Below are 22,617 nucleotides of genomic sequence, written 5' to 3' on the forward strand. Positions count from 1 at the left end.
TTTCACAGGTTGCTGACTCCATATTCCTTTCATAAGAATGCATTGGTATTATTTCTTAAATTTGCATGCTACCCTATCCCTATAGATCTCGGGATGGTTCACAACGTAAAATGGCAATATGGAAAAGCACTGTAGAAGCTAGACTTCTTCAGAGTCATGCCACCTGTCCATTTAGCTCAGTACTGTCTACATGGACAGACATCTCGGGTTGCAGAACAAAGGCTAGCCCAGCCCTTCCTACATGGTGCCTGTTGTTTAGTCATGTCCGACTCTTCGTGACCCCCTGGACCAGAGCACGCCAGGCACTCCTGTCTTCCACTGCCTCCCGCAGTTTGGTCAGACTCATGCTGGTAGCTTTGAGAACACTGTCCAACCATCTCGTCCTCTGCTGTCCCCTTCTCCTTGTGCCCTCCATCTTTCCCAACATCAGGGTCTTTTCCAGGGAGTCTTCTCTTCTCATGAGGTGGCCAAAGTATTGGAGCCTCAGCTTCAGGATCTGTCCTTCCAGTGAGCACTCAGGGCTGATTTCCTTCAGAATGGATAGGTTTGATCTTCTTGCAGTCCATGGGACTCTCAAGAGTCTCCTCCAGCACCATAATTCAAAAGTACCAATTCTTTGGCGATCAGCTTTCTTTGTGGTCCAGCTCTCACTTCCATACATCACTACTGGGAAAACCTTAGCTTTAACTATACGGATAGTAACTATAACTATAATGCATTGGTATTATTTCTTAAATTTGCATGCTGTTCTAACCCGTAGATCTCAGGCCGGTTCACAATGTAAAATGGCAATATGAAAAAGCACTGTAGAAGCTAGACTTCTTCAGAGTCATGCCACCGGTCCATTTAGCTCAGTACTGTCTACATGGACAGCCATCTCGGGTTGCAGAACAAAGGCTAGCCCAGCCCTTCCCACATGGTGCCTAGGGGCTTGCTAAGGTTCCAAGCAGAAGACAAGTTTCTCAACTTCCCTAGAGGTGATGGTTTGGACCACACACACACACACACACACACACACACCCTGGGCTTTCTGCCTTCAATGGGTGGGCTCCTCATCCCTTCACCACATCCCTTCCTTGAACTGTGAGCTGGAGGAGGCTGGCCGTTATATCTCTGGGCTATTTGCAACCCCAGCTTTGCCCTCCCCAATTGCCCTCCACAGTTGGCCCTTTTGATACATCTCCTGGTCAGATTGTTTTGAATTATCTCCTGTTTTGCATCTTCTCAGAGGTAAGTCCTCTTGTATTCACTGAGGCAGTGGCGTAGCGTGGGGGGGTGCAGGGGGGGCCGGCCGCACCGGGCGCAACATCTGGGGGTTAGGTTTAGGGGTAGGGTTAGGGGGCGCAAATCCACGGGTTAGGGGGCGCAAATTACTTGCCTTGCCCCGGGTGCTGACAACCCACGCTACGCCACTGCACTGAGGTTAAGTGAGTTACAGGATTATGGCCAAGGCTTTTTTCCAGCCAGAACTGAGTTTCCGGCACCTCTCAGGTGGGCGCCTTTGCCATTCTTTTTTTTTCTTTCCAATTTTAGTTTAAAAATTCTAGTAATAATTCAGTAAAGACTAACATTTTTAAATATGGAAATCCAATATATATTGCTGCAATGAAATCCCAGTTAAGATTTGATAAAACAATCAAAACATTTAAAAAGCAAACTAATTCGCTATAAATCTTTTGACTGCAACCCTACACTTAGTTATGAATGTATAAAATATGACTAGGCCAAAATATTCAGCCCAGAGTTTTTTCAGCATTTTGGAGGAGAACAAGGTAGGCGTTCATGGTGAGTTCCGGCACCTCTCTTTCTAGGAAAAAAACAGCACCGATTACAGCTCGTGTCAAGAGTTGGCTATTATGGGCTTGACGTAATGCCAAGCTCCATTTACATTTAGGTGCCAACAGGAACTTACCTTGACATAGGAGCTGGAGCTGGTTTTTATTGGTGACCGTAAACTGCTTTGTGGAGGAAGTTCCTCAAATAATGGGGTTGTGATTAAAAAAAACAAATAGCGGTTTCAGGAAGTTTTGTTGTCTGTGGCAGGGAAAGAGTTAACCCCCCCTCGTTTCCCCTTGGCTGCTTAGGCCAACACACACACACTCTTGTGTTTAAAAAACCAAAAACAACCTGGGTGTTAGTTGCATTCTCTCAATTAACATCAGTTAATTTGGCTTTGGGTGGAGCCTAAATCTGGTATGTTGTGAGGGAAGAGTTCACCTGAATAATAAGTTGGTTTCCGCTGCTTACCTTGCTGCCCCTGGCTGATGAGAGCTTGTACACAGATTAAAGCTGATTTAATAAATCTTCCATATCTGGACCAAGTGGCCAAGTTGCGTCTTTGGCATAAGAATGGAGTTTGGGGGTGTTCCTGGATCCATCTTTTGTCCCCGGAGGCTCAGCGTGCCTTTTACTTGAGAGACACCCTTATAACTGTGTGTACTACCTGCAGCTACTCTTGGGCCTTGTCCGGAGGCTTCAACAGGTGCAAAATTGCTAGACTGTTGATGCAGACAGACTGTTGTCTGCACATAATTCAGGCTATTCTCCAAAGTTTGCACCAACTGCCCATATGCTACCAGGCCAGGTTCAAAGTTCTTGCGTTGATTTGCATGGCCTTTTAACAACTGGGGGCTGGGATACTTAGCGATTCCTTTAATCCCTGCCTGATCACGGAAGCCTTCATAGAAGGGACCACATGGGTCATTTAGTCCAATCCCCTGCAATGCAAGCGGGAATTTTTCGCCCAACATGGGACACGAACCCACGACCCCAAGATTAAAAGTCTCGTACTCTACTAACTGAGCTATGTGGCCCTTCGGTGGAATCACTATTAGGGCTTGTATCCACCAGGAGTTGTGTGTGGATGGGCCCAATTTTGTGGAACTCCCATTTGAGGTCAGACAGGCAGTGCCCGTATTATTTGTTGTTGTTTAGTCATTTAGTCGTGTCCGACTCTTCGTGACCCCATGGACCAGAGCACACCAGGCACTTCTGTCTTCCACTGCCTCCTGCAGTTCAGTCAAACTCATGCTGGTAGCTTCGAGAACACTGTCCAACCATCTCGTCCTCTGTCGTCCCCTTCTCCTTGTGCCCTCCATCTTTCCCAGCATCAGGGTCTTTTCCAGGGAGTCTTCTCTTCTCATGAGGTGGCCAAAGTATTGGAGCCTCAGCTTCACGATCTGTCCTTCCAGTGAGCACTCAGGGCTGATTTCCTTCAGAATGGATCGGTTTGATCTTCTTGCAGTCCATGGGACTCTCAAGAGTCTCCTCCAGCACCATAATTCAAAAGCATCAATTCTTTGGCGATCAGCCTTCTTTATGGTCCAGCTCTCACTTCCATACATCACTGCTGGGATAACCATAGCTTTAACTATACAGACCTTTGTTGGCAAGGTGATGTCTCTGTGCCGGTTCCTCCTCCAGGTGGATCACATTTGGTCAAAACTCTTGACTATGACCTGTCCATCTTGGGTACCCTGCTCGGCATAGTTCATAGCTTCTCTGAGTTATTCAAGCCCCTTCGCCACGGCAAGGCAGTGATCCATGAAGGGACTCCGTATTATTATTATTAGTAATAATAATTATAATAATTTATTAGATTTCATACCTGTGGGGGAGAAAGACCAGGATACAAACACTGACACAAGTTGAGGGTTGCAAAATTGTTGGGCTAACTTACTTCACAAGGTTTTTGCTGGGAATGCAACTAACATACGGAAATGTTGTAACCTCCAGTGTCTCTACAGTGGCACAGAAGGGGAAACAGGGTTACCAGCTTTTCTCGCTGTTGTTAAGTAAGGGGAGGAGAATCTGCAGCTGGCAAACTTCTCCCTTCGCCTTTTCTTTCGGACGGGGCTCCAGTGGCTTTTGAAAGCTAACTTTGCCATACAGATAAATGTGGAGGTGCACATTGTGGAGGGGGGGGGAGCTCCTCCTCCTCCTCTGTTTCTTCTATAACATTTCACTTGCTTTTCCCTATCAGATTGAGACTGTAAGTTCCTTGGGAGCAGGGACCTGTCTCGCGTTGCTTATGCAACTTGGTACAGTCCAATTCCAAACCTTCTGGATATTTTGGGTCGCCTTCGTTCTCCTTAATTTCTCTTTTTCATCCTGATTGCCTCTGGACTTTAGAGAAAGCTGGGATAGAAATACTTTTAACAAATAGGACACTAAGCACATTGGTGGTGCAGGAAATATTAATGGCTTCTGCACATGGACAAGGGAGCCATCAGTAAAAATCAATACAAATCAATACAAATCTTAGATTCCCCTCCCCACAAAAGCCTGGCCCCCCTAACCAAAATCCTGGCTGCCCCCATGTGCTGTCTTAGTAGACCCTGTTCCATATTTTGGGAATTAAGAAAGGCATCCCTTGGAGGAGGGAGAGTGGCCACCTGACTTTTTGGCTCTGGATCTGACCCACCTCAGCTCAGTATACCCCAACCCCAGGCGATCAAGGTTATTGTGGATGTTCTTTGGCTTGGGGACAAAGAAGCTTTTTTTCAGCTTCACTGAGTGACAAACCCCAAAATCGGTTTGAGTTTCTGTTAAAGTGGTACCTCGGGTTACAGACACTTCTGGTTACAGACTCCGCTAACCCAGAAATAGTACCTTGGGTTAAGAACTTTCCTTCAGGATGAGAACAGAAATCGCATGACGGCAGCGGGAGGCCCCATTAGCTAAAGTGGTGCTTCAGGTTAAGAACAGTTTCAGGTTAAGAACGGACCTCCGGAACGAATTAACTTCTTAACCCGAGATACCACTGTTCTCAGTTTGTGGGGCACCGCAAAACATGAGGTATTGGCTGCAAAATGCTGCAAAAAATATTTTTTCAGGGGAGTTTTTAGTGTTTGATATCCTATTGCGTTCTTACTAAAAAAAAATTGTTTGTATTTTTGGGTGATACCAGTTACCCCCCCCCCGTTTGAGTATCAATTAGTTTGGGGGCTGCTGCAAAACACGGGGTTTTTCTCTGCAAAACTGCTGCCAAACCTTGTCCAAGGTTTTTTTTTGGGGGGGGGGCGGATCCCTAATGTTGAGGTTCCGAGTTGGTTTTTTTCCGGGAAAACTTTGGAGCACGTGGAATGAGGCTGAAAATCAGGGTGGCTGGGTGGGGAGGGGGGGTCCCGAAGAGCAACGAGAGAGGAGGGGAAGAGGGTGGAGGAGATCGCGTCCAGCCTCCTGGCCGGGTTAAGGCGCCGCGCGTCCGGCGGCAGGGGGCGTGGCGTGGGCGTGGCCGCGCGGCCAGGGGGCGTGGCCGGGCTGAGAGGCAGGTGAGCGCAGCCAGCAGGTGTGTCTCTCCAGCGCCAGGCCGGGCGGCGGTGATGTCAAAGCGGGAGGAGGGAGGCTGGCAGGCAACTGCTAAGCAACAGGTTCCAGATCAGAATCTCCCTTTCGAAGCATTCTCCTCCGTCTTTGCACAGTTCTGGGATCGGGTGGCTCCTGCGGAGACCGAGTCACCCCCTGGGCCATGGGGAGCCAAGCCGTCAGCCCCTATGGTGAGTCCATTGTGTGTGGGGGGGGGGGCGGGCGGTGGTCCCCAAGCTTCAGGACTCGGGGGTGTTGTGACGGTGGGTGGCAAAACGGGGGAGACCCCCTCCCTTTTAAATCTGGAGAAATCGGCTTTGTGTGAGCGCGCGTGGAGTGTCTGGGGTGCAGGATGGAGGTGGGGGGCAGGTGAGGATGGGAAGTTGGGATTGAAAGTGGAGTGTATCTTGGGGGAGGGGGATACCCAAAGCCAAATTCTCTGTTCTTTTTTCACCTGGGCACAGCCAGGATTTATGTTAAGGGAGGGGCGGGACGCCCACCTGCCTGGCTCAGTCGGAATGAAAGGTCTCCACGACAGTTGTAAATTACTTTCTTTCGACCCCAAGTGCTCAGAAAAAAATCTTTCTACAGTTTCTACCCTAAGTATTTTTTATTTATTTACTTGATTAAGATTTGTGGGGGGGGGGGGCAGCTGCCATGCCCCTGCCCCTCTGGCTACGCAAATGCCCCTCATCCACCATCTCTGAGATCTTGTGGGGCGGGGGGGGGGGTTGTATTTGTCTTAGATCAGGAAACGGTTTCGGAGGATGGTGAGCTTGGTGGCTTTTGAAAGGGGAACACAGCATTTTGGGAGAGGCTTTCGCGCCGGATGTGTTGGGCCACTTGGGAAGGGCAAGGGGGAGAAAGTAGGAAACACTTTTGGGTGGGTTTCAGAAGCTTGGAAACAAATCAGCAAATGACACGTGCCCTTTTGTTTTTGGTGGGGAGTTAACTGAGACAAGCTGGGCTCACGTGGATGTTTTATTTTATGCGTTTAATTGGTCCGGAGGAGTAAATGGGAAAACCCACTTCCTTGTTATGGGCTCTTTGGGTCGGATTCAGCTCAAGCCGCTTCCAAGGTCCAGGAATGTGTGTTTGCATGTTTGGAGAGGGAGTATCGGATCTCGTTTTTTGCATGCACGGTTGATATATTTTATTTGTATAGCGCCGTCAGTGGCGCTTGAGAAGTTCCCTGCCCCGAGGAGCTTAAAATCAAGCGTTTGACAAAAGGGGAGGGGAATGATCGTGGAGCGTGTTAGCACAGGCGAGGGGTAACGTCCTCAGGCAGAGGGGACAGTTAAACTTGGTTCTGCTTCTAAACTGGAGTGGGTGGGAAAAGAAAATGGATTAAAGCATTCTGAGATACCCTGGGCTACATGATGGAGTAAAAGTTTTGCCCAACTTGGGTCTCCAGCTGTTTTAGGACCACAACTCCCATCATCCCCAGCTAGCAGGACCAGCGGTCAGGGATGGTGGGAACTGTAGTCCCAAAACAGCTGGAGACCAAAGCTTAGGAAACATGAATGTAGCCCTTAGTGGTGTTGTGAAGGAGCATTGGTAGAAGGAATGCTTTTCCTGCAAGAGGGTCTCTGGTTGAATCCCTGATATCTTCAGCTGAAAGAACCGAATAGCTGGGATTCGAAACCCCAAAGAGCGACACCCCCCCCCCAGCCAGAACAGACAGCTCTGGACTTAGGCTGACCAGGAGTCTGCCTCTGAAGAACAAAGCAGCTAAAACACTCAACAGAATGCCATCTAGGTGGTTCTCTTGTGATGCTTACAACAACCTTGCAAGGGAGGCTAGTGTTTCAGGTGGGAAGCTGAGACCCAGAGAGGGGGGAGACTTGCCAAAGGCCTTGACTTCATAGCAAGAGGTAAGATTTTAACTCTTCCCGATTTGTAGCTCCCTCTCTTATTGCTGCACAAACTTTCACAACCATGGAGATACTTAAGGGACCGTCACAATTTACTCTCCCTGTTTGGTTCTATGTAAGAAGGGAAATATAGGGACGCGGGTGGCGCAGTGGGTTAAACCACAGAGCCTAGGACTCGCCAATCGGAAGGTCGGCGGTTCGAATCCCCGCGACCGGGTGAGCTCCCGTTGCTCGGTCTCAGCTCCTGCCAACCTAGCAGTTTGAAAGCACGTCAAAGTGCAAGTAGATAAATAGGTACCGCTCTGGCGGGAAGGTAAACGGCGTTTCCGTGTGCTGCTCTGGTTCGCCAGAAGCGGCTTAGTCATGCTGGCCACATGCCCCGGAAGCTGTACGCCGGCTCCCTCGGCCAATAAAGCGAGATGAGCGCCGCAACCCCAGAGTCGGCCACGACTGGACCTAATGGTCAGGGGTCCCTTTACCTTTAAGAAGGGAAATGCACCCTCTGCTGTCTGCAAGGGAGAAGTACGGTGAGCACCACCAGGAAGCCCTTTTTGCTTATTATATACTGCACTTCAACTTTTGTAGAGGGGTAGTAAAAAAAGAAAAGAAAGCCTAACGTGATAATTAAAAGGAAAGAAAAGACAGGAATAGATGGGCCTTTCCCCAGATTCAGCAGGGACTCCCCTTACGTACATATGGTAAAATTTAGAATTATGAATTCAACAATCCCTTGCAAACATGGCAGGTCTGCTTTTCCACTGTGAGTCTCGTGGCACCTTAGATATGAACAAACGCCATTAGGGCATAGGTTTTGTGGGATAGAGTTTGGTTCATCAGATGTGTTGAGTTTAAACCGTCATTGGTAGGTATATAGGCACATGTTTGGAAACAGTTGTAAGCTGTGAGGTCAGAGGGAAATGAAAGGTTCCATCTGCGTTGAACATTTGAAGCTGTATCACCCCACTTTTAAAACAGTCTTCTTTGGTGCTTCCCCTGAAGAATCCTGGGAACTGCTGCTTACTTAAGCTGCTGAGAGTTGTTCGGAGACCCCTCACAAAACTGCCGTTTCCCCCAAGTGGTTTAACAGCCAAATCCCTCTTCCCAGGAAACTCTGGGAGAGCAGTAAAGGTAAAGGTAAAGGTACCCCTGCCCGTACGGGCCAGTCTTGACAGACTCTGGGGTTGTGCGCCCATCTCACTTAAGAGGCCAGGGGCCAGCGCTGTCCGGAGACACTTCCGGGTCACGTGGCCAGCGTGACATCGCTGCTCTGGCGAGCCAGAGCCGCACACGGAAACGCCGTTTACCTTCCCGCTGGTAAGCGGTCCCTATTTATCTACTTGCACCCGGAGGTGCTTTCGAACTGCTAGGTTGGCAGGCGCTGGGACCGAGCAGCGGGAGCGCACCCCGCCGCAGGGATTCGAACCGCCGACCTTTCGATCGGCAAGTCCTAGGCGCTGAGGCTTTAACCCACAGCGCCACCGCTGTGAGAGCAGTAGGGGTCTCCTAAAACTCTTGGCACACTTAACTATAGCTTCCTGGATTCTTTTGCAGAGAGGCGTGACAGTTTAAAGTGGTTTGATACTGCTTTGAATGTGTGGGCCCATAGTAACAATTTCCGTTAGAGCCGTGGCCGTTTACAACATTGAGGATTGTGCTTCCTGCGCCAGGTGGACATGAAAGCTGATGCCACGACAAAACTGGCTGGCCTTTAAGGTGCCACAAGTCCTTTTGTTTGTCCTGCTGCAACAGGCTGTTTTGCTGGAAATCATCCCACTTCTGAAAACCTTTGGGTCTCCTCCTGCTTTCAAGTTTTCCACAGCTGACCGCATGACATTATTGTCATCGAAAGGCCGGTTGTGTTTTCCCCAGGCTTGCCATTCTTGGGAGAAATCCATTAAAAAACAAACAAAAACCACTTGGCAACCTGTAATTTATCGTTATTTTTATATCCTGCCTTTCATCTAAGGGGCTGAAGGTGATTCCCACTTCCCTATTCTGTTTGCACAATGAGCCTGCAAAGTGGTTAAGGCTGAGAGATGGTGAGTGGCCCACAGTTGCCCTATGAGCTTAATGACTGATTTGAACCCCAGTCTCCCCGGTCCTAGTTCAGCACTCTAACCAACAAACCACACTGGCTCCGCCTGTCTGTGATATCTGATTTTTTTCCCCCAGTATCAAGTTCCCAACATCATGCCTTCTTCATCTTGATACCATTTCTTTTGGGGGAGCTTCATACCCAAGACTCAGTAATCCACTCTGTCTAGCTAACAGCATGACAACGGACTGAGTCCAGCCTGCTGTACTCAATTAAAGGTAAAGGGACCCCTGGCCATTAGGTCCAGTCATGGCCGACTCTGGGGTTGTGGCGCTCATCTTGCTTTATTGGCGTACAGCTCATGTGGCCAGCATGACTGAGCCGCTTCTGGCGAACAAGAGCAGCACATGGAAACGCTGTTTACCTTCCTACCGGAGCGGTAGCTATTTATCTACTTGCACTTTGACGTGCTTTCGAACTGCTAGGTTGGCAGGAGCAGGGACCGAGCAACGGGAACTCACCCCATCACGGGGATTTGAACCGCCAACCTTCTGATCAATTGCTGTACTCAATTACAATAATGTTAATTATTTTAACATTATATCTCTTGCTGAGTTGCCTTCTGTTAATGAAAAGAGAGTAGAGTGTCAGGCTGCGTGTATAAAGTTAGCAAATAAACAGCTACTCCGGGAAATCAACAGTCTACGTCATAAGTTGTTTCAAGGCATAATAGCTAAACGTTTAACACCAGTTGCGTGGTTACTGGCTGTAAAACACTTACACAGTATTGCCAGTTGAAGTTATCCACTTCAGGCTCCTTCCTGATCCTGGATTCCACAAATGCCTCTATCATAGCTTTCCCTTCCTATAAACCATCCTTGGAATTTTTAGTGTGAGGGCAGTATAGCCATTCCTATGAATAATGATTTTGGGCGCATTTTGGCAAGCACCCCCTTGGCAAACACTAATATTTGGGTGGAGAAATGCAGGTCTTTCTGTTGTCACTTGGAAGGAGGAAACCAGGAAGTGAGAGAGTGGACAGCTCACTCTGAATGTAAGCAAGCAAACAGTAAACAGGAGAGTCATTTTGAAGGAATCATTTAAATAGCTTCCCAACTTTTGGTCGTCTTCTTGGGATCAGAGTTCAGGGAATAGGCCAAGGGGGGGGGAGGCATAGGGCAGAATGCTAGCATCCCTCCCTCCTTATGTGCCTTCCCTTTCTTCCTCTGGAGCAGCGGTTCTCAACTTGTGGGACCCAGATGTTGTTGGACTACAACTCCCATCATCCCTGAGCTCCAGCCTTGCTAGCTAGGGGTGATGGGAGTTGTAGTTCAACAACATCTGGGGACCCACAGGTTGAGAAAGGCTGCGAGTCTGGAGGAATTTTGGGGAACTTCCAAAAGACCTGTTTGCTGAGCAATCCATCCTGGTAGGTTTGTGGTGGAGGTTAGGGTGAGGGTTACATCCAAGCAAAAGTTATCTTGCACTTTTCCTGCAAAGTGTTTTACTCATCCTGTAAATCAGGGGTAGGCAAACTAAGGCCCGGGGGCCGGACGCGGCCCATTTGCCTTCTCAATCCGGCCCGCAGATGGTCCGGGGACCAGCTTTTTACATGAGTAGAATGTGTCCTTTTATTTAAAATGCTTCTCTGGGTTATTTGTGGGGCCTGCCTATTGTTTTTACATGCGTAGAATGTGTGCTTTTATTTAAAATGCATCTCTGGGTTATTTGTGGGGCATAGGAATTCATTCATTATTATTTATTTTTTTCAAAATATAGTCCGGCCCACCACATGGTCTGAGGGACGGTGGACCAGCCCACGGCTGAAAAAGGTTGCTGACCCCTGCCATAAGAGCATGAGACTCTTAATCTCAGGGTTGTGGGTTCGAGTTCTGCCCTGGGTAAAAGATGGGGTTGGACTAAATGACTCTCGGGGGGGTATCCTAGATCTTGTGGGGGGGGGTGTTGGGGCAGGCAGTGATCCTAAGGAAAAAGGCTGGAGTGTTTATCCAAGAGGGTGTGTAGCTGAACAAGATATAAAAGGTGAATAAGGCGGATATTTGCTCACCTCAGTCCAGACTGAGACAAGGAAGTGCAGCAGCCTTTCTGGCAAACTATAAAATCAGTCAAGGTTATTATGGAAAGGGCAGTTTCCTTCTTCAGGGACCAAAACTCTCTTTAAATGGAAGCAGGAGATAAGCTAGCTTTGATTTTTGTTTTATTTAACTACATGTATATATATGCTGGAACGTAACAGATACGTCTGGTTAGTTTACCAGAAATATTGACGTTATCAATGAAAAGCAGTTGAAAACAAGCAATTTAAAAACATTTGAAGAGCAATTAAAACCAGCAATGAACAAAAAATACATTAAAACGTGTCAACATGGTTTGTTTTTGTTTTATTATGTATTTTGGATTTTCATGTTGTATTTTCCTGTTGTGAACCACACTGAGATCTTCGGATGAAGGACAGTATACAAATTAAATTTAAAAAAAAAACAGTGAATAAAAATGATAATAAAATAATAATATATGGGCTAAGTTGTTTTAAGCAGGTACCGAAAAGTGTTCAGTGAAGATGCCCGCCATATGTCAAAAGGCAGGGAGTTCCAGTGTTTCTGTAGATGGTTGTTTCTCCAGCTTCTCTCTGGAGCTTTATTGATAGGGGTTAAGTTGCCAAAGGGCAGTAGTCATTGCCATGGCTTGTGGCAGTGAGTTCCAGAGGAATTGTGCAGTGTGGAAAAAAACCCACCCTTATTTTATGTCCTCCTCAAATCTACTGACAAACAACTTCACCAGGTGACACCTGAGTACTTATATTGGGAGAAATTTCTCCCTCTCTCCCCCCACACTATTCTTAAAACCTGAAATATGATGACCAGCTGTGATCTCTCAGTGAGATGAGGTAGAGACTCTGCACGGGCTCAGAGGTACCTTCTTCTTTATTGTGCCCCATGTTGTTTAGAGTTAAGTTTTATAGCTGTGAATCTGTGCACCTCTGGGAACAGAATGCCTCAGAATAAAATATCGGCCATTAAAAATAAGAGTGACTTCACCTTTCTTGCAACCCAGACACAAAACACACTGGGGTAACATGGCGATTTGCACCTGCCACATCGCCATCAACGAACGGCGAGCTTCAGGTTTCCTCCTCCTGCTGACAATTCAATTATTTAGCATTCAACCTGATTTGTTGAACAAAGCTTATGCGGTGCCTCGATGATGCACAGCCTTTGTTGAGCATTCGTTCCAGTTTGTTCACAGGGCGGTTATATGGCAAGGAGCATTCATGCATCTCCTTGTTACTCATTTGCCTGTTCCACACTTCACAGTGGATTTGCCTGCCATGTTCCAAACTGCAAAAAGTCTACTTTTTGCACTTTTTTTGGATTTGTTTCACTAGGGGGGTAGAGGGCTTTAAATGCACTAACTTAAACCTCCTGTATGCGCTTGGCTCAGTCCTGCAAAATACCTGAAACTGTGAAGACATCCTAAGCAAATGCTGTACTTAAATAAATGCAGAAGCAAGCAGGAAGGAATTGGATCATTGCTTTTGTGGTTCTTATGGGGAAACATAGCCAGTCAGATGCATGGCCAGAGTGGTTTGGTATGAGGAAACCCAAGCCTTTTTAAAGGTGTTCTACACTGTTTACGCTTGGTGTTGTCACACTTGTTTATTTAATGCTTTTCTATCCTTCCATTGTCCTCCCTGCTGAGTTCTGTAAGGGGAAAAGCCGAGTGTTCAAGGGGACGGTGGAGGCGAAATAAGGAGCTGGCTCTGACCTGGCAATGGCTCTGAAATAAAATATATTTATTAAGTTTTTTATACACGTACAGCAGAACCAAAGAAAAAAGACAACATACAGAAAAAATAAAATTAACAATAATAAAAAAGAAGTAAAAACTACCTGACATTCAGAAAACATCTGAAGGCAGCCCTGTTCAGGGAAGTTTTTAATATGTGACATTTTAGTGTATTTTTCATCTCTTTTGGAAGCCGCCCAGAGTGGCTGGGGAAACCCAGCCAGATGGGCGGGGTACAAATAATAAATTATTATTATTATTATTATTATTATTATTATTTTAAATTCATACTTGAATAACTTTCTTTCCTGACTTCCTCACGCCTCCCTTTTTTGTATTCCTCTTTACCCAATCAAATACAGCAAATTCTAACCCTCTTTCAGAAATCATTTCTAATTATTAAAATCACTCTATTATATCTCCAATCTTTCCTCCTTATATTTAAATACCCTTAACATATCAATTACCTTTGACATAATAAAACTTTTGTCATTCACCTTTTTTCTATTACATTTTTGCATGTTTTTTTCACACTGTATCACTAATGCCATATTATTTTCATATCCAACATCCTTTTAACATTCATAAACTTTGCAGTGTTTCTGCAGATAGTCTTTAAACTTCTTCCAGTCCTCTTCCACCGATTCTTCTCCCAGGTCTCGGATTCTGCCAGTAATTTCTGCTAATTCCATATAGTCTATTACTTGCATCTGCCACTCTTCCAAGGTGGGAAGACCCCCTGACCTGGCAATGGCTCTGGTTCCAGCCACTGTTGCATACCCTCCAACATTTGTTGTTGTTGTTGAGTCGTTTAGTCGTGTCCGACTCTTCGTGACCCCATGGACCAGAGCACGCCAGGCACTCCTGTCTTCCACTGCCTCCCGCAGTTTGGTCAAACTCATGCTGGTAGCTTCGAGAACACTGTCCAACCATCTCATCCTCTGTCGTCCCCTTCTCCTTGTGCCCTCCATCTTTCCCGACATCAGGGTCTTTTCCAGGAAATCTTCTCTTCTCATGAGGTGGCCAAAGTACAGGTATTGGAGCCTCAGCTTCACGATCTGTCCTTCCAGTGAGCACTCAGGGCTGATTTCCTTAAGAATGGATAGATTTGATCTTCTTACAGTCCATAGGACTCTCAAGAGTCTCCTCCAGCACCATAATTCAAAAGTATCAATTCTTTGGCGATCAGCCTTCTTTATGGTCCAACATTTATCCAATGACAATAAGGACGTATTCCATAATAACAATGTTATAAGAAAAACTGCTCCATTTCCCTTATGGAGTATTCCAGAGCACATATACAGTGGCACTTCAGGTTACAAACGCTTCAGGTTACAGACTCCGCTAACCCAGAAGTAGTACCTCAGGTTAAGAACTTTACCTCAGGTTGAGAGCAGAAATTGTGCGGCGGCCACAGGAGGCCCCATTAGCTAATGTGGTACCTCAGGTTAAGAACAGTGTCAGGTTAAGAACGGACCTTCAGAACAAATTAAGTTCTTAACCAGAGGTACCACTGTAGAGTCCTTAAGTGAGTTCCCTATTGGTATGAGAAATAACATAGGCCAACCAGAATATATTGAGAAGCAAAGCAGCTAGTAAGCCGGATCTTTATTCAAGGAACTGTTGCAGCAGGGTCCCCACTCACCCCATGCAGGAGGGAGGAGAACCCTGAACAATGGTGCGCAAGCCCCTATATAGGCTTTTGAAATTGCCCACCCTGTAGCCCAAGACCCCCCCCCCAAAAAAAATCATGCATATGTAACAGAAGGAGGCAGTCTACAGCTGAAATCCTGTTTGCCAGGATACCTGATAATAGTCACTGACTGCATTACCTGGGCAGCCTGGCCATTCTTTTGCAATAGTTAATACTTTAGTTCCTGAATCCAGGTCACAGGCTCACCCTATTCATACACAAATACACGCCCTTAAGACAGGAATTGCCAGCAAAAAGACAATGGGAAGACTTTCCCCATTTGCTTCACTTACTGCAGAGGAATATTTGAGGTTGTTGGGTGAGTCAAAAATGGCTTCAGGATAGTTCTCCCATACTATTTCAGACACATGGTTCATATATTTTGATATATGTGCATTTATGAATTTTCTATATTTGAGACCTTAAAATTCTTATAACAACAAGAATAATTTTATTATTTGTACCCCGTTCATCTGATTGGGTTGTCTCCAGTCATTCTGGGCAGCTTCCAACATATATAAAAACATAATAAAAAAATTAAACGTTAAAAAAAACTTCCTTGTACACCCTTCAGTTGTCTTCCAAAGGTTGTATAGTTACTTATCTCCTTGACTCCGGGGTTGCATAAGCCCACACCCTCAAACATTTCTCTCATGACAATAAGGGATGTCCTAAGGAAAAGCAGGGAACGCGGGTGGCGCTGTGGGTTAAACCACAGAGCCTAGAACTTACCAATCAGAAGGTCGGTGGTTCGAATCCCCGTGACGGGGTGAGCTCCTGTTGCTCGGTCCCTGCTCCTGCCAACCAGCAGTTCGAAAGCACGTCAAAGTGCAAGTAGATAAATAGGTACCGCTCCGGCGGGAAGGTAAACGGCGTTTCCGTGTGCTGCTCTGGTTCGCCAGAAGCCGCTTAGTCATGCTGACCACATGACCCAGAAGCTGTACGCCCGGCTCCCTCGGCCAATAAAGTGAGATGAGTGCCGCAACCCCAGAGTCGGTCACGACTGGACCTAATGGTCAGGGGTCCCTTTACCTTTAAGGAAAAGCGGGATGTTCCAGGATCAAACCAGAAACTGGAAAATAGAGACACTTGGAGGGTCTCCTGTTGGCTCTGCTGCCTTTTCACTTACCAGTCACCACTGTATTAATGGATATGACCAACTTGGGCACATTTAAATAGGTCTACTTGTTTGGCGGATGCAGCTGTGAGGTGAGAGGAAATGGTGTTTTTTTCTTGTTGCTTTCGTTAAATGTCTAGGAAGCAGAACCCCTTGGCAATGGACTGCCAATTGCGCAGAGATCTAAAAACGTGTCCCAGTCTACTTTTACACTCACTGTTGGCTTATATGTTTCCATTAAAGTTGATGGCCTTATGGCTTGAGAGAGGCTTTCCTGAAAGCTGTATCTCTTGTCATAAACCGGATTATGCAGACCCTAACCACCTGAATGTATGCTGCTCCTCACGCCACCAACGTCCTGAGGACAAGCCCAGAGCAATTCTGGCCTGAAAGCAAAGGATGTTTCTTGATCTCTTTCTCTCCAGGAATGTTCAGGGTGAGGCTTCATTACTGTGAATGACCTTCAGACCTTAGGGATGCACTCCCAAACCATAAAACACTTGAGCATCCCTCAAGGCAGCCATTTAAAACTGTTCAGGGACAGATGTAGGTTTGAAGGTCAGGTGCCCTCAAAGCAGAAGGCCCCAGCAGCAGGGAGCTGAGTGTAGCCACCATCTTGATTTATCACCTGTGCCCTGGAGCTGATTTAGGGTTGCTCCATGTCCTCTTTTTCCAGGACACATCCTGTTTTTCATGGGCATGTAAAAGGAGAGTAGTCATAGCGATCCATAGTTAAAAGTAGAAGTTGGCAAATGTGTCCTCTTTTTTTGCTCTTCAGACTATGGCATCCCTACCCGTACAGTGGTACCTTGGGTTACATACGCTTCAGGTTACAGACTCCGCTAACCCAGAAATATTGCTTCAGGTTAAGAACTTTGCTTCAGGATGAGAACAGAAATCATGCTCCAGCCGCACAGCAGCAGGAGGAGGCCCCATTAGCTAAAGTGGTGCTTCAGGTTAAGAACAGTTTCAGGTTAAGTACGGACCTCTGGAACGAATTAAGTACTTAACCTGAGGTACCACTGTATTATGGAAAATTCAAATGGTGACTAGACCAAGCTGAGGCTATTCAGAACCAAAAGATGTTTTTCAAAGGGATTCTCAAAGCAGGTTTGGACAACGGGCCTGACAGCAAACCAAGGTTTCGACTTCCGAAAGTGTTCGAAAACCAAGGCACGGCTTCCAGTTGGCCGCAGGAGCTTCCTGCACTCAATCAGAAGCTGTGTCAGACGTTCAGCTTCCAAAAACGTTTGCAAACCGGTGTTCGGGAGCCAAAACATTTGAGTCACAAGGCATTTGAGAACCGAGCTATGACTGTACTGACTCTGGCTGGCGCTACCCCTAGGCAGAGTGAGGTAGCTTGGTTGTCAGTAAAGCTCAGCAGGGACAAATTTGACTCAGCGTGTAATTAAAGGTGAACCTATGTAGTTCGCATTGTCCAAAATAAAACACGGACTGACATACAGCCACCCTTTACAATTCATGTATCTCCAAATTCCGCAGTGCGGTTCTCCAACCAAGTAACGTGTACCAAAATGCCAAGTAACGTGTACCAAAAAGTGGGCACAGAAACGCATGTAAACAATTTTACATTTGTGTTACAGGCTAGTTTCTAAACATACACACCCCTCTGCCTCCTCCAGACGAGCAAGAGGTGTTCCTGGAGTCCGAGGACACATTCCAGCCAGGCAAAAATACTTGAGGATATGAGGAGTGTGACTTGGAGAGACGGGGTGTCATCTGGGAGGAAGATTGAGGTTCCTCACATGAAAAAAAAAGCCTGCTAGTTCAGTCTGAGGGCCCACCTAGGCCAGGATCCTGTTCTCACAGTGGCTAAAGTGAAGCCCAGATCCAGGACCTGAACATAACAGCCTGTCTCCGCAGAAGGCTGAGCAGACTTTATTTAGTTTGTATATTTATGCTCTCTTGGTTACATGACTTGAACACCAGCAGAATTAACCCTTACCTGCGCACTGAATGATCCCTGCTGTTGCGCTTTCTTCCGCCATTTTATTACAGTGGTACCTCAGGTTAAGTACTTAATTCGTTCCGGAGGTCCGTTCTTAACCTGAAACTGTTCTTAACCTGAAGCACCACTTTAGCTAATGGGGTCTCCTGCTGCTGCTGCGCCGCCGGAGCCCAATTTCTGTTCTTATCCCAAAGCAAAGCTCTTAACCTGAAGCACTATTTCTGGGTTAGCGGAGTCTGTAACCTGGAGCATATGTAACCTGAGGTACCACTGTATATGTCCCCGCTTTTCTTGAATGAATGCGTTCAGTCCTTCACGAATCTGGACACTCCCTTTTTTAAGTCATCTAAGTTAAGCATTCTAAATTATCCATTCTGAAGGAAATCTGTTATTCTAAAGCAGCAATGCTGCAGCAAGCAAAGGCTCCAGCTGCTCAGTCAGCTGCTTGTGGCTGCAAAGCCAGACAGGATGTATGTGACTGTTGCCATGGAAACAAAGGGGCAGTCCATTCTGTACTGAGCACCGGATGTTAGCTCAGTGTGTGTGTCATATGACCTGTACAGGATGTACATAGGTGGAGTTTGGAGTTTCTCTCTGTTTGTTGAAGAGAGCAGACATGTTTTCTCTGTACTGAAGTGAAAGACAGGAATAAAAGCAATGTAGATACATTTCTGTCTGAGTCTGATTCCCCTCCCTGGGGATATGCTGGAGAGCAGGGAGGAGGAGAAGCAATTGGTGTGTTTTTCTCACAGCCTGAGGAAAATCGCCGGAACGGACCTCGTGTGTTTTTCCTGCCGGGAGTCGCCGGAGGGAGGTCAAAAGAATTCAGCCGGTGCCTGGAGAGATAGGCACATACCTCTGACTGAGCCTGAATTACAACAGTGGTAGCAGAGCTGCTATTTTCATCCCTCTCCATGGAAGCCTGAGATGGAGGCTGCTTCTCTGCAGCTAGAAGCTGACCAGAGGAAGCTGGAAGCCAAGCTACGGAGCCCAGGTATGAGATTTTCGGGCTTAAGAGTGTGAATGCAGATTGATTCATTCTCTGCTTCATGGGAGCAACGTTTGGGAAAAACAGCTCCGGGAGAAAAGAGTCTGCATTCCAGACATTCTTGTGGTTTTTCCTGTCCAAGGAAAGGAATGTGGTTGCTTAGCAACGCAGGCCAGTTTCAAGATAAGGGCTGGAAGTCAGGCTGTGCCCAGAGAGGCTAAAACAGCTCGTGTTTTGACTAGGCCCTTACAAAGGAACTGTTGGAAGGGACTTTCCAAGCGGCCAGTGTTATTGCTGCCAGGTGCACAGAGTGTAAACAAGCCAGCTATTGGATTTTAGAGGCTTGTGTTTGAGAGTCAATGCAAGGACTCAAAATGGATGCCAAGAAGGGGGGAGGCCTGCCTTCCCCACCCCTTTTGACCAGTGACAATTATGCATCTTGGTCTATTAAGATGAAGGCCTTGCTGCAGAATCAGAGACTGTTTGGGGTGATTGAGAACCCCATCCCTGCAGCACCAACGCGTGTTTGGGAGTCACAGGATGTGAAGGCCAGAACTGCTATAATTCTGTGCGTGTCAGACTCTCAGCTTATTCATATACAAGATTTAGAGCACGCGAAAGATGTTTGGGACACGCTGAGAAGGACACATCAGAGAGATGCAGGTTCTTCAGCGTTGCTGTATTTTGAAAAGCTGACTAACCTGAGGCTTGCGCCTGATGGATATGTTCAAGCGCACCTGACGGAAATGAAATTTCTGCGTCAGCAGATGGTGGAACGCAATTTCCATCTGGATGAGGAAGTGTTTTGCTTCATGGTGATCAACAGCCTGAATCGGACTTACAAAACGGTTGCCAGTCAGCTGGGGTCTCTCCCAGCGCAAGATCTAACTTCGGACAGGGTCTTTGCCGTGGTTCTGAACGAACAGGACAGGCTTGCCGCCCTGGAAGTGAAGGACAGGGGGAGACAAGAACGGAGTTCAGACACCCCCACTGCTGTAGCTACTGGAGGAGACGCCGTAGCTTTCAACGTTGTCCGATGCCACAATTGTGGACAGACTGGGCATCTTCAGCGGAACTGCAGGAAGCCATGTCAGAACAAAGGAGCCAAGGGAAGCTCCACGAAGTCTGAGGCGTCAGGCAGAAGTCATGCCAAGTCACAGGCGAAGCCTGCAAAGGCTTTGATGTCCTTAAAAGCCACACCACAAGTGGGGAATTCCTTCGTTTTAGACACGGGAGCGACGGTTCACATGACCCATCGCAGGGATTTGTTTTCGTCGTTTAAGAAGCAAAGCTTCGTTGTACAACAAGCCAACGGTCGAGAGGTGGAAGCCACCGGAATTGGGACTGTGTATCTTAAAAGTCTGAACTTGACTATAAATGATGTTTATTTGGTTCCAGAGTTGAAGTACAATCTGCTCAGCGTTTCGCAGATTGCCAAGAAGGGACTAAAACTGTCCTATGATGATCAACACTGCGAGATCTACAAGGATGGAGAGTTGTATCTTTCTGCCAAAGAGAAAGATGGACTGTATTTGTTGACTTTTGATCAAAGTGATTACATGGAATGTAATTCTTGTGATTCTAACATGATTTCTTTTGCAGGTGTAGCCGAGAAGAGCGCCAAGCAGGTCACCTCAAGGGTCGACAGGGCATTTCAGCGGGTGTATGCTGATGTGATTGGTCCTCTAGCACCATCTAGAGGCAATGCAAAGTATTACCTAATATGTGTTGATTCTTTTACAGGTTTTGTCTGGATTTATCTTTTGGAGAGACCGAAAGAAGCCTTAGAAAGGTTTAAACAGTTTTGTGACAAGGTTAAAAAATATGCATGATGCTGACATAGATTGTCTTTGCACAGATGAGAAGCCAATTTTTCTCTTACAGGATTTCCAGAGGTTCCTGAAGAAGAAAGGGATAAGACACAAAATTGCAGCTTCCGAAGAAGCTTGGAACAGATGTGTCTGTGTTAGGGTGAACAAAGAATTGCAAAAGGGAATGGAAGCGCAATTGCTTAGTTCACATCTGCCACATGAGTACTGGGCTGAGTCGCTAATGTCATATACTTATACGTGGTTGAGAAAGGTTTCAAAAGACTTGGGATGTTCTCCTTTTGAGAAACTGTTCCACAGAAAACCTTCTGTTGCCCATTTCAAGGTTTTTGGGTCTCATGTGAGGACAGAAGCTCCAGGTGGAGTAAAGAATGCCAGAGGCATTTTTGTGGGTTATGAAAAGGGTCTCTACAGAGTAATTTTGTCTGAATCTGGTAAGGTGATTCTCACAAAATTTCTAGAGAGTGCTCCTGAACAGGAGAGAGTAATTGTTCACACATTTCCCACAGGTGATGATGATGATTCTGATGATGATGATGATGAGTTTGATCTTATTGAGTTCAGTAGTACTGATGATGACAGCGATAGCTCAGACAGCTCAGTTGTCACAGTCATTGAGAGGAAATCTCACGTAATGACTAGACCCTCAGAAGAGGAGGATGAACCACTGATTAAACTAAGTACTGGTTCTTCAGAGAGTTCAGAGGCTGAACCAGAAAGCAAGGGAGAGCAGCACCTCTTACGTAGGTCTGAAAGAGCAACGAAGGGTGTACCACCCACGAGGTATTCAAAAGAGTATGCCAACCAAGCTATTGCATGTGTTGCTGTTGTAAACGACCAAGGTCAAATTGAAGCTGTGTCTGAGTCAGAGACAAAGGCACAACAGAGAGTTGCTAACCAAGGTAATGCAGAAGCACTCATTCCTTGGAAGTCACACAACCAGAGAGGTACATTGGTAAAACCAGTGGCGGGTAGTTCCAAGGGTGGAACTGAAACAACAGGGGAGTGTTATACATATAACAACTGTTTGTTTTCTTCTCTGGATGACGCTTTGCTCGCAGCACGCATTGATACTTTAGGGGGAGTATGTTATTCTAAAGCAGCAATGCTGCAGCAAGCAAAGGCTCCAGCTGCTCAGTCAGCTGCTTGTGGCTGCAAAGCCAGACAGGATGTATGTGACTGTTGCCATGGAAACAAAGGGGCAGTCCATTCTGTACTGAGCACCAGATGTTAGCTCAGTGTGTGTGTCATATGACCTGTACAGGATGTACATAGGTGGAGTTTGGAGTTTCTCTCTGTTTGTTGAAGAGAGCAGACATGTTTTCTTTGTACTGAAGTGAAAGACAGGAATAAAAGCAATGTAGATACATTTCTGTCTGAGTCTGATTCCCCTCCCTGGGGATATGCTGGAGAGCAGGGAGGAGAAGCAATTGGTGTGTTTTTCTCACAGCCTGAGGAAAATCGCCGGAACGGACCTCGTGTGTTTTTCCTGCCGGGAGTCGCCGGAGGGAGGTCGAAAGAATTCAGCCGGTGCCTGGAGAGATAGGCACATACTTCTGACCGAGCCTGAATTACAACATCCCTGAGTGCTCACTGGAAGGACAGATCGTGAAGCTGAGGCTCCAATACTTTGGCCACCTCATGAGAAGAGAAGACTCCCTGGAAAAGACTCTGATGTTGGGAAAGATGGAGGGCACAAGAAGAAGGGGACGACAGAGGACGAGATGGTTGGACAGTGTTCTCGAAGCTACAAACATGAGTCTGACCAAACTGTGGGAGGCAGTGGAAGACAGGAGTGCCTGGCGTGCTCTGCTCCATGGGGTCACAAAGAGTTGGATACGACTAAACAACTAATCAACAACAAGTTAAGCAGTTGAGGAACTTTACAATGTACAAACCTAGCGTTTAATCCTTAGCTGAACTGGACTTCATCTATGCACCGGTGACCAGGTATTGGCCCTTGAATTGTAGAGTAGCCTGCTGCAGGCCACGTCTCTG

The 22,617-nt window shown here is 46.7% G+C and overlaps 1 protein-coding gene across 1 annotated transcript in view; it reads left to right on the plus strand.

Annotated features, from left to right (window-relative positions):
* The first annotated feature begins 5,444 nt into the window (after positions 1-5,444).
* Positions 5,445-22,617, plus strand: part of SLC44A4 (solute carrier family 44 member 4) — a 59,853-nt gene continuing 42,680 nt past the window's right edge. Inside the window, exon 1 of the mRNA XM_079961920.1 lies at positions 5,445-5,498. Coding sequence (XP_079818046.1) covers positions 5,471-5,498 — 28 coding nt within the window. The 5' untranslated portion in view covers positions 5,445-5,470. The remainder of the gene's footprint in view (positions 5,499-22,617) is intronic.

This window comes from Podarcis cretensis, assembly GCF_951804945.1.
Source record: "Podarcis cretensis genome assembly, chromosome: 2".
NCBI lineage: Eukaryota > Metazoa > Chordata > Lepidosauria > Squamata > Lacertidae > Podarcis > Podarcis cretensis.